Source organism: Spermophilus citellus, assembly GCF_964194105.1.
Source record: "Spermophilus citellus genome assembly, chromosome: 14".
In the NCBI taxonomy this organism is placed as follows: Eukaryota; Metazoa; Chordata; class Mammalia; order Rodentia; family Sciuridae; genus Spermophilus; species Spermophilus citellus.
The window spans coordinates 35,389,468-35,401,612 of NC_138194.1; the positions used below are offsets into that span (position 1 = coordinate 35,389,468).

The 12,145-nt window shown below is 35.4% G+C and overlaps 1 protein-coding gene across 4 annotated transcripts in view; it reads left to right on the plus strand.

The window, feature by feature from the left end:
- Positions 1 to 12,145, plus strand: part of ARMC1 (armadillo repeat containing 1) — a 36,788-nt gene that overhangs the window by 10,442 nt on the left and 14,201 nt on the right. For 3 of the 4 annotated variants that reach the window (XM_081265944.1, XM_081265943.1, XM_081265946.1), the window contains 2 exons: positions 2,665 to 2,885; positions 8,985 to 9,076. In XM_081265944.1, the coding sequence (XP_081122070.1) occupies positions 2,703 to 2,885; positions 8,985 to 9,076 (275 nt within the window). In that variant the 5' untranslated portion in view covers positions 2,665 to 2,702. Of the gene's footprint in view, positions 1 to 375; positions 401 to 2,664; positions 2,886 to 8,984; positions 9,077 to 12,145 lie in introns of those variants that run through there. The other variant, XM_081265945.1, reaches the window with a different exon arrangement.

Sequence of the window (12,145 nt, forward strand, 5' to 3'; positions counted from 1 at the left end):
GCTTTCATTCCGTCCTCCCTACATCCAACTTTTACCAATCCTAGCATTGTTAGTAATGGGTGTCATCTCGCGTCTTTATCTCTTCAATTTGTTGTTAGGTAACTTTTCTCTGAGTTTGTGCACCCTCATGTCTCCAAAGAGCGGAAGGACGTGCTTGGGTTTGACCTAATTAAAGAGACCAGTATTCACATCTGTGTATTTTTAAAAACTGTTCTTTGGGGTTGTTTGTGCTCTTGGCAACTCCTTTCGTGATCTATCCCGACTCTCACGGGCCACCGCACCAAATGTTGTGCGTGTTTGGTGATTGCCAGCATTCTATTTTACCATATCGCCATTCTTATTTTCTTAGATCCTGGTACCATTCAAGATTGTTATATGAGGAAGTTGAAACTCAAAGAAGGTAACTCCTTGCTAGAAAGGAGAAAGCCAGATCTGATCTTAATGCTTGTTATATATTTTCTTAATCCCGCTCAATTCAATAAGGAATTAGTTTGTGTGTCCTCTGCAGCATATGAGAGAGAAGTATTTCTCTGAGTTGAATAGTGAATCTTGGCTGAAAGGAAAGAAAATATTTCAGGCCACTGCCGGTTTACAGGTGTTTCACATTGTATCCTGCTCCTTGCTTCTAGAAGTGTGGCTCCTGACAAGTAGCCCAAGCCTCATCTGGAAGCATGCTGGAAATGCTGAATCTCAGGTCCTGCTCCACCTACTGAATCGGAATTTGCTTTTAAACAGGATCCCTTAGGTGATCAGAGTGCTTATTTTAAGTTTAGGGAACATTCATTGTCCCCTAATGGTGCGTCCAAATTGAACTAAAAAAAAAAGAAAGAAAGAAAGAAAATACAGTATAGTCTCTTGTGGATAAAACTGGAATGTAAAAAGACAAGGAAAAAGTTTTTTCACACTTTTATCATTTCGTAATGAGTCTATGATTTTTAAAAATATGTCTGAATTCTCAATTTTAGCTTGGCAGCCAAAACTCTTAAAATAGGCATGAATATTTAAACTGTGATTCAGAACTATCCTGTAAGACATCAGGTGCTGGTTTTAAAAAGTAAAAAGCAAACTAAGACATAAGAAATGTTAAATACTACTGCTGACAATTAAAATTTCAAGAACCTTCTGTTTATCCACATACAATCTGCACAGTCTAGCTCCTCACCATAATCTGCCCTCTCCCACTTCAAATTGTGTTTGATGTATTAAGAACTTTCAATTAGTTTCTTTGGAAGAAAGGAGTAAATTTAACTTCTGCTTGTTTTTTTTTTTTCCAGTTTATTCATTTAGTTATCTGATAAAACATCTAGTCTCAAATAATCTTATTGATAATCTTATATTGACCAATAATTAAAGAAAGGCTCTTGTAGGATTTTAATGTTCAGGGTTTTAGTCAGATGTTCATAGCCGTCATTTAAAAAAATTCATTTGGGGCTGGGGATGTGGCTCAAGCGGTAGCGTGCTCCCCTGGCATGCGTGCGGCCCGGGTTCGATCCTCAGCACCACATACCAACAAAGATGTTGTGTCCGCCGAGAACTAAAAAAAAATAAATATTAAAAATTCTCTCTCTCTCCTCTCTCACTCTCTCTTAAAAAAAAATTAAAAAATAAAAAAAATTCATTTATAGACCAATGTAAAATTTGTGCCAGAAATCAACTGGTGTGTTTATTAAAATAAATCTTGGATTGGGAAGTGAAATGGATCAAATTATATTTTTATATATGCCACAAGGAAACCCACCATTTTGTATAATTAACATGCACCAATAAAAACATAAAAAGAAGACCAAAAAAAAAAGTGTTTTGTGTTCTACCTCCATAGATTCCTACTTACATCTGGGGTAGGGCCTAGGAATTTGCATATTAACAATAATCTCAGTATATTTTGATGTAAGCCATTCAGGTCCACACTTCTTGGCATTAGTGTTTTTGATTAAAAAAAAAAACTTTATAGAAAACAAACTTACTTGCTCTTGAGCCTAATACTCATTGTAGAAGAAGGTAGGGTAAGTTTTTGTTTTATGGTTCGTTGGCTGCTATAATATTGCTCAGATAAGCATGTCAGGTTATTTAAAAGTTATTTTGAAGTTTTTCCCCTAGCCTTTAAAGACAAGTATTTCTGCTGGCTTGAGGCACAGGCAAGATGGTTTTTGGGCTTCTTGATTTACAGCCTTCTTTGAGTCTTTCTTTTTCCCCAGAGGAGCTTGTCTATTGTAGACTTGAAGGGTTTTTGTTTTAGATGGGGGGGAACAAAAATAAAAGCTATCAGCTGGTCACTTTTCCCTGAGGCACTTGTTTCAGGCTCAGAAATGCTCTAAGGGGAAAAAAGCACTGGCAGTGTTACAGTTTAAGAAAGTATAGCAAAGGTTACAAGCTTGAAGTATATTGTCTATTGTAACTTTAGTGTTAAAGTATGTATTACTAAAAAGGAATTTATTAGACTATGGAGGGTGACATATGTTCTTTAAATATTGTGTACATGTGACTAACATGCTTTCGTTATTCAACTTATTCATTTTATTTTGCTCAAACTGGAATTGCTAATTTAATGTTTTTGCGATTTAGATTCATCTGTTTCTTTATAAAGATGTTGTTATCCTGGTTATTTAATAAGTTTGATAATATACCTCAGCATCCTAGAGTTAATTTTGCAAACCTTTTCTACAGAATTTATGAAGATTTTATTCATGTACATGACATAGAAGATGAATTCTTTCTCCTCCACCATGAATGAAGAACCTGATGCTCTATCAGTAGTTAACCAGCTACGAGATTTGGCAGCAGATCCACTGAATAGAAGAGCCATTGTTCAAGATCAGGGATGTTTGCCTGGCCTTATTTTATTTATGGACCACCCAAACCCGTCTGTTGTCCACTCAGCTTTGCTTGTAAGTTGCCGTTAGTATTCATTTTGGAAATAAGGAGAATTTGAAAAGGTATCAGATGAACATGGTAAAAAATTAAAAGAAACTAAGGCAAATAATAGTCCCTTTTCCACAAATGGTACATTGGTTTTTATTTTTTATTTTTTTTAACGTGAGTGGCAGCATTACATATGTGAAATGTTCTACAACTTCCTATTTTTCAGTTAACAAGATGTCTTTTTGTGTGTGTGTGTATGAGACTGGAGATTGAACCCTGCTTAACCACTGAGCTGTCTTCAGCCCCTTTTTTTTTTTTTTTTTTTTTTTTGGTACCAGGGAAAGAACCCAGGCACTTAACCACTGAGCCACATCCACAGTCCTTTTTAATTTTTTTATTTTTGAGACAGGATCTTGCTAAATTGTTGAGGCTGGCTTTGAACCTGTGATCCTCCTTCCTCAGCCTTTTAAGCCACTAGGATTACAGGCATGTGCCACTGTACCCAGCCCCAGCCCTCTTTTTTTTTTTTTTTTTTTTTTTTTTTAGATAGACTCACTGTGTTTTTGAGGCTGACCTCGAACTTGGGATCATCCTGCCTCAGCCTCCTGAGTAGCAGGCTTGTTTTCTTTTGTTTTTGAGATAGGTCTCTCTCTGTGTTACTGAGGCTTGCCGCAGTCTCTCGCTGGGCACAGAATCAGGAGCCACTCACAGCTTTGTAGATTCAAACAGCAACTCTTTATTCCCGAACTACACCGGCCCTCTACAAACACTTTCTGGGGAAATCCAAGTACTCTACCAGGCTCTAATCAGCAGGATATGCCCTATTCCCAGGCAGGGTACACCTTAAACCTGGAACCGCCCTAAACCCCAAGGAGCGGGATACTCCCTAAAACCTGATCCGCCCTAATCCAGTAGGATCCTCCCTAAACCCGGATCCACCCTGGTCCTTGAGCAGGGTCACCTTTCTCAAACATACATGCAATGTCATAGCAAATGTCCAAGGCAAGTCCATTTCCACGAGTCCTTCCTCTAAGCAACATGGGGTATGCTGGCAAGGAAATTTCGATGTATCATTCCTACTTGGCAGTGGCTCTCAGCAGAGGCTGGGCAGGAATTCCTGAGTTCAAGTGATTTCCCCCCTGCCTCTGTCTCCAGAATATTTGAGACTCTAGGCATGTGCCACTGTGTTGAGCCAATTACCAGTTTCCTTATTTGCAGTGTTGGGGATCAAACCCAGTGTATACTAAGCAAGTGCTGTACCATTAAGCTCTATTCGCAATTTATCTAGTTAATAAGAAATCTTGAGAATTGTATCATTATTGTAGGTAGATGCTCAAAATAAAATATCACTTTTTGAGGAGGGGAGCGATGCTAGGGATTGAATTCAGGGCCTTAGGCATGCTAATCACATACTTTACCAAGATCACCCACAAGCCCAAGAAAGAATTTACTCTTTTGTTTTTATTTTATGTCTTTATAGACTATAAATCATATTCCATCATACAGTTTGCATTTTTAAAGTCTACAATTCAGTGACTTTTAGCATGTTCACCTAGTTGTGCAGCCATTACCACAGTCAGTTTTAAAGTGTTTTTTCACCTCAGAGAGAAACTGTATTTTTTACCCTTTACTCCCCAGGCCTCTCCCGTTATCCCTTGGAAACCTCTAATGTACTTTCTCTTTGTCCATTGTATGAATTTGTCATATTTTGTTTATCCATTCATAAGTTGATGGACATGGCACTTGTTATTTTGATATGAGAAAGAAAGGTAAGGAAAAGAGAAAATTATGTAGGATCATAGCCAACAATGCAAAAAACATCATATTTTAAGAAAAATATGGGGGTTAGAAAAACATGTAAAAGACAATGCAGTCAGACAAATCTGATGGTGATCATTTATTTTTTTAATAAATTTATTTATTTGTTTTAATTAGATATATATGACAGCAGAATGCATTTTGATTCATTGTGCACAACTGCGGAACAACTTTTCATTTCTCTGTACATGATGTAGCATCGCACCATATGTGCAGTCATACATATACCTAGGGTAATAATGTCCATCGCATTCCACCATCTTTCCTGCCCCCATATACTCTCTCCCCTCCCCTCTCTTCCCTTTGCCCCATCAAAGTTTCTTCATTTTTCCATGCCCTCCCATTATGGATCAGCATCCAGTTATCAGAGAGAACATTTGGCCTTTGGTGTTTTGGGATTGGCTTATTTCGCTTAGCATGATATTCTCCAACTCCATCCTTTTACTTGCAAATGCCATGCTGAGTAATATTCCATTGTGTGTATATTCCCAGAATGTGATATTTCTTGAAGGCAGATCATCTAGTTCCTTGAACAGTCACTGGCATTAGAAAGGCCACTAGAGGGATGTTAGTAACGATTATAGATTAAACAACACGAAAGAGACTTGCTAACCAAGTGTAATATGTGGATGTGATTTGGATCCTACTTTGAAAAAGTCAACCATAAACAAGTTTTAAATAGCTGGAAATGAACAGGGATCAAATAGCACATGATGTTAAAAATTATTACCTCAGCGGGGCATTAAAATTATATTATTAAGTTAATTTTGAAAAAATTTCTTAGGGATCTACTGAAATCTTTACAAATGAGATGATGTGTTATCCTTTTGTTATAAAATACACCATTATGATTATGAGCAGGGAAGACAAATGAAATAAGATTGTCAAATGGTTGATAATTGTTGAAGCTGGACATGGTTTGCCCACCCTATCTTTTCTCTGCTTTTGTGTTCTCTAAAATGTTTATCATAAATGTTTAAAAGCAAATTAATAAAAATTTTGCTTACCATTCTTTACTTAAAGATCCATTGTAAAGTTCATATTTAATATAATTTCACAAGATTGTACCAGAAAATATGCTTTTCCTTTTAGAAAATCAAACTGTATAATATGAGTTTCCTGTTTGCCTTCACAGAATGAAATTTTATGGGCAAAACTGACATTAATATAAGAAATCAACAGTAGTTACAAATAAGAAAAATTCCATGGCTCCTAGTTTGAGTCCAATTTTAGTAAGAAATACAATAAGAATGAGAAGAGAGAGGGTGGTGGTCTCTAGATAGGGACTTGGGACTGAAGGAAGGAAGTTTTTTGTTTGTTTGTTTTAATTTTTTATTTTGAGACAGAGTCTCACCAAGTTGCCCAGGCTGGCCTTGAACTTATTTATAGTTCTCTAATCATTCTTCCAAGTTGGTGGAATTGCAGGGGTGCACTACTGTGTTCAACTGTTTTGCTTTGTTTTACTAGACTAGCCTTGAATATATCTAAATTCAGAAGCCAGGGGCTGCTAGAGCAGGAAAATTTTGAGAAGAAGGATTTCCTAATTATAGAAAATTCGAAAGGTTGCTAAAGAGGAATGGTAAGATTGCTCAGCAGTGTTGGTACTGATTAGTTTGGTAGCATTGGATTGATATAAAGCTTAAGATTTGGTTATAAAACTTCTTTCTATATGGCTTCAGGTCTGGTAAAGGCAGTAAGAAACAAATAGTTGGTCCATGATTTGGCTGGGTAAGTTAAGCAAAACGACTATACAAGGAAATTTAGGATCTTGGCACCAGAGTGGTTGAAATGATAGACTGGGTGCTAGAAAGTAAAGTCGTACAGGGATAGAGCTAAGGAGAAAGAACAGGGATTGGTAGGCAAGAGTTCCCAATTACATTGACAGATGGATGTGGTGTTTTCATAATTCTCTTATTCTAGTAGTCAGCTTATTTTTGTTATACCCTTTTGTTTTTATTTTAGTTTATTTAATGGTTACTGTAGGTTTTACAGTATGCGTTTTTACTTATTTTATATTTGTTGTATTGAGGATTGAACCCAGGTTCCCTTTACCAATGAGCTATGTCCCCGGTCCTCCTTCATGTTTTGACTCAGGATCTGCTGAGTTGCCCAGACTGACCTCAAACTTGCAATTCTTCTGCCTCAGCATCCCTAGTCTCTGGGATTACATCTGTGTGCTGCCTTGCCTGACTCAGTCTACCTTTAAATAAAGCACATGTTTTATGTATAGTGTAAGACAATATATTTCCATTTCTTTCTTCCATCCTTCATGCTGGTTTTGTTATACGTTTGACTTTACACATGTTTAAACCCCAACAGTATGTATGATTGTGTATGTATATGTATGGATGTATGTGTATTTTTTTTTCTTTCTTTCTCTCTGTGCTTCATTTTGAGTACTTTTATTACCACATTTTAAAGTTCACTGATTTTTTTTCTTTCCCATAAATTCTAAACTTATTAATCTGTCTAGTGTGCTTTTCTTTTCATATTTAACGTTTTTGTCTTATAGAAGTTTCATGTGAATCCTCCTAATATCTTCCATCCCTCTCCTAACCATGTTCATGTTTTTCTACTCATCCTTGAACATATAGAGCATATTGATAACAACTATTCTGATGTCTTTATCTCCTAATCACAGCATTTCTATTATATCTTGTTTTATTTCTGTTGATTCCTTTTTTTCTCTCCTCTCTGGTTATGAGTCATATTTTCCTCCATTTTTTCATGCCTGGTAATTTCTAATCAAATGCTAAATATTAAAAATTTTATGGTTTGGGATATTTGGATTCTTTTGATATTCCTATAAATATTCTCGAACATTGTTCTGGGTTGCCATTTAATTACTTGGGACTATTTGATTCTTTTAATATTTGCCTTGAGCTTTGTTAGAGTAAAGTAAGCTTTATTCTGTGGTAACTGCATTGCTTAGGTGAAGCTCTTCTGAGGGTTCTCCTTGATGTCTCAGACTATGGTGAAGTCTCTGTACTTCATAGATAAGTAATATTCCAGACTGTTCCCAGCCAGTTGTGATCTCTTAAGAATTGTTTTCCTTACTTCCTGGTGGCCAAGTGTCCTTTTATCCCAAGCACGTGCAGATCAGTATCAAATTGAAGATTCTTGGGCACCCCTGTAGATATCTATAACTCTTCTTGGAGTACAGATCCTTCCTACCTGTTATTCTGCTCTGGAAATTCTAGCTATTCCAACCTCTTCAAGTTGGATCTCTGTCTTCCAAACTTAGACCACTAGGCTCCATTTGGATTTCCCCTCTTTATAGTCTAGAAACTATCACCAAAGCAGGAAAATGGAGCAATTGTAGGACCTACCTCATTATTTCTCTTTTATTAGGGATTACAGACTTGCACAGTGTCTGAACACAATGGTCCTGTTTTTTTAATGGAGAGAGGGCAGTTCCCATTGCAATTAAACTTTTTTGGGATGAGTTTGAAGTCACAGTAGGAGTTTTTACAGAAGGGAAAGAGGTTGTTAAGTTTTTAATTTCATAGATGGTGGTACATTTTTTGTTATAGACCAAACCCTTTGGAAATGGAAAGCAAAGGACCATTGTAAATGTGAAAGGTCAATGAGCAGAGATGGCAGAATTTTGGATAGCATAGTCCATAAAGATACTCCGATGAGAATTAGGTACCAGAGTCTTCAGTGAATGATGAGTGATTAGGAAGTCTATAGATGACAGCGATATTTATATATAAAGGAGAAAGCCTAAATGAGATGCTTAAAGAAGCAGTATGTGAAGGAAGTACTTTTGTAAAAATGTACTTTAAATATTAAGAATAAAAACGCCCTTGAAAAATTAGTTGAACTCACAAAATAGAAAATTTGTGAGCTTTAGTTCATGTTCTGTTTTTCACTTTAAATGTGAATTGTTATAAAACTAGAATCCGTTCATATAAAGATGGTTGTATGTTTTGTCCCCCTCAGCAATTTGTTTTAATTTCTATGTAAAAAGCATCTAGAAAGTTAATGGCTATTGGGACTACTACTTGAGGCTGATAAGCAGAATATAGTTTCTTGTGTCCTTGTCAAGATGAAGTAAAACCAGAATAACTTGATTTTGACCTTGCAGATAAGCTAGGAAGTTTTATTCCAAAGAACAGATTTAGCCTCTACAGATCAGGATCATTTCAGAGACTGTAACATACACTTAAAATTTCTAAACACTCCAAAACCAATTGATTCTAAAAATTGAAATCTTATTTTCTCTTTTTTCTTGCAATTAGTATAGAGATTTTAATTTTAAACATTCTGGACATGTGAATAACCTATTCCTGTTGCTGCTTTAGGCTCTTCGATACTTGGCGGAATGTCGTGCCAACAGAGAAAAGATGAAAGGAGAATTGGGTATGATGTTAAGCTTGCAAAATGTTATACAGAAGTAAGTACAATATATAGTGTCCCTCATGTAGTAGAAAAATGAGTCTTGTTATAATTCACTGACATTATTTTCTATTTTTATTCATTTATTTTATTTGAAATTTTAAAAGGTGAATTTTTTTAGGTCCTATGTCCAAACATATTTTGATGGTTAATTTTATGGTTTTGATAAACATTGATAGTAACAATAATCCATATGAAAATGTTTGATTTTGTTTAAAATGTGACAACCCTACTTATGAATAATTTTTTAAGAAGAAAAAAATCCTATATTAGGTATATATAAATTGATTTGCCAGGAAAGCAACATTTGATGATATGTAGTATGGTACAGTATTCTTTGTTACTTCATCTTGGTTTTACTCAAAAGAACTTTCATTGGGATCATGGTAATAAAAGTACTTTGGGTGAAATTTTCATGAACCTCATTGAGAGATTTCTGGAGACTTAGAGACTTGGTTTTGAATGAGTAGTTTGTGTATATCTTTAACAGGTATAGTTACTGATATTGGAAATATGTGGTACAAATAAATAGATGTGGGAACTTAGGTTAAAAATAATGTTGAAATATTAATATATACTTTATATTTAAACTTCACAAATTCAGAGTAAATTTAGAGATACCATTGATTAGCCTATAAAACTTCCTTACCTTGGTTGACTCAATGATGTGGTTGTATGTATGAAAAATGAGAAAAATGTTAGTAAAATAGTAGGTAAACTGCTTTTATGTATGTAAGAGAAATGGTGTCAGTACAAGTCTTTATCTTGGTAATCATCATACTAAAATGGAAGTAGGAATAAATGAGTTGTATTGTGGGATAAAGTCTATAAAGTTAAAGAGAGATGAAGCAAAATTAGGCAGAGAAAGTCTCTAGACCACAATGCAGATTTGACATCTTTGAAAGAAGAAAGGAAGCTGAATGGGACAAGGACACTTGCATATTACAATACAGGTCTGACAGCCAATTCAGTGGGCAGTTCTAAGCAAAGATTGCCCTTTAGAGGAGTCCCACGTTGAGCAGAAATGGCCAGATTTTTGTATCCTCATTAGTCAGTCATTGGCTGGAGAATATTTGGGAAGAACATCTCCTTGGGTTTGTAATGGATCTGAAAGCCGCTATTGTTGGTTATTCTGTGACTGTAGCAGAAGGGCAAAGACTTTCTTGAAGGGAGATCTATCCAGTGTATCTACATGGCTTCTGCAAGTGGCTTATTTTTTAAATTCATATGTGAACTATATATTTTTAGAGCAAAATGTGAGCATTGTTTACTCCTCTGATAGTAAGAGATACATATTCATTAATACTTCATTATAATTTGGTTTTATAGCTCTTTTAAAAGTGGGGATATAATATAATAATTTTTTTAAAGGGGGGGGGAGAGAGAGACAGAGAGAGAGAATTTTAATATTTATTTTTTAGTTTTTGGCAGACACAACATCTTTGTATGTGGTGCTGAGGATTGAACCCGGGCCGCACGCATGCCAGGCGAGCGTCTTACCGCTTGAGCCACATCCCCAGCCCTGTAATAATTTTAATATACATTTTGCAGTTCGTTTGGCTGTTGGATATCTCAGATTTAAAGGTTGACTTTAAAGATTTTTAAAAGTTATCTTTGTTTACCAGTATTACCATCTTAGAAGTTTATTAATGTATTTGGATTCTATAATTCCTTATCTACTTGTTTCTTTCTTTTCTTCTTTCTCTTATGTAGTACTGGAGATTGAGGCACTCTACCATTAAGCTAGATTCCCAGCCCTTTTTATTTTTTATTTTTAGACAGGGTCTCATTAAGTTGCTGTTACCTCATCTTTCTGGACCACTGGGATTACAGGCCTGTGCTAGTCTGCCTAGCTACTTGGCTTGTTTTGGATACTTCTGTATGTATTTGTATAATAGTAGTGACACTGTAAATGTCTATTCTTTAAATATTATCTTGCATTTTCTTTTCCTTTTTCTTGTTTTTCTGATTCTGGGCATTGAACCCAGGGGCACTCTACCACTGAACTACATCCTTAGCCCTTTTTTATTTTGAGACAAAGTTTTGCCAAGTTGTTCAGGCTGGAGCAAACCTGCACTCCTCCTACCTCAGCCGCCTGAGTAGATTGGATTATAGGTATGCAGCACCTTGCCTAACTTATTTTGCATTTTGACATCTGTGTTACTAGATACAGATGACTGGTGTATCATTATTTTTAACTGGTATAAACTAATTGGCATTCTATTTTTATGTAATCACCTTGAAAACTGTAGAATACAGTGGATCTATATTGTATACTGAAGTTGCTTTCTTTGATATGATTGTTGCATAAAAACAAGCTGATCAGTACGGGATTAGAAGCACACTTTTAGATTAGCATCTCTCTGTTTGGGAGTACTGAGTTAGGGAAAGAGTTGGTCATGCTGTTATGAACTATGTACCTAAGAAGGTACCAGAGGAGTAATATTCCTGTACTCCAGAACGACCCAGAAAATTTGTCGTGAAGGGGTATTTTCTTACTAACTAAAGAGCTATCGAGAACCTTATACCTGGCAGTTATCAAGGGAAACCAGAAAAAATAAAAATAATAAAAGGAACTAGGGAGAGAGACTGGAGATTATTCTTCACTTGGGAAGCAGAGAAGAATATTTATAAAATAGGGAAAATTCTGTATACTGATTTCTTTATTCTTTAGTCTCTGTATTATGCTTTGCTGGAGAATGTTGCTGAGATTGTTAACATGTATTCAGCAACAAAGTTTAGGTTGAGGTCATATTGACATTTACAAGATTGACAATTAGATAGATTTCAAAGTCACTGTCGCTTCTGATTCTTTAATTGAAAGAATTTTCAGTTTCTGTCACTCAGAATGAATCTAACATTATATTCTAATTTTAATCTGTTCTATAAATAAAAACTTGTTATTTGAGATTAGAATCTTTTATATTGTAATTTTAGGCCTGAATTCCTTTGCAAAGAGAATATTTAAAATGTCAATTTGGAAGAACGTCTAAATTCAATTTAAAGCACTTGTTAACTAGTATTTTAAGAGTAATACTTCTGATAGACGATGTATTTTCTGAAGCAT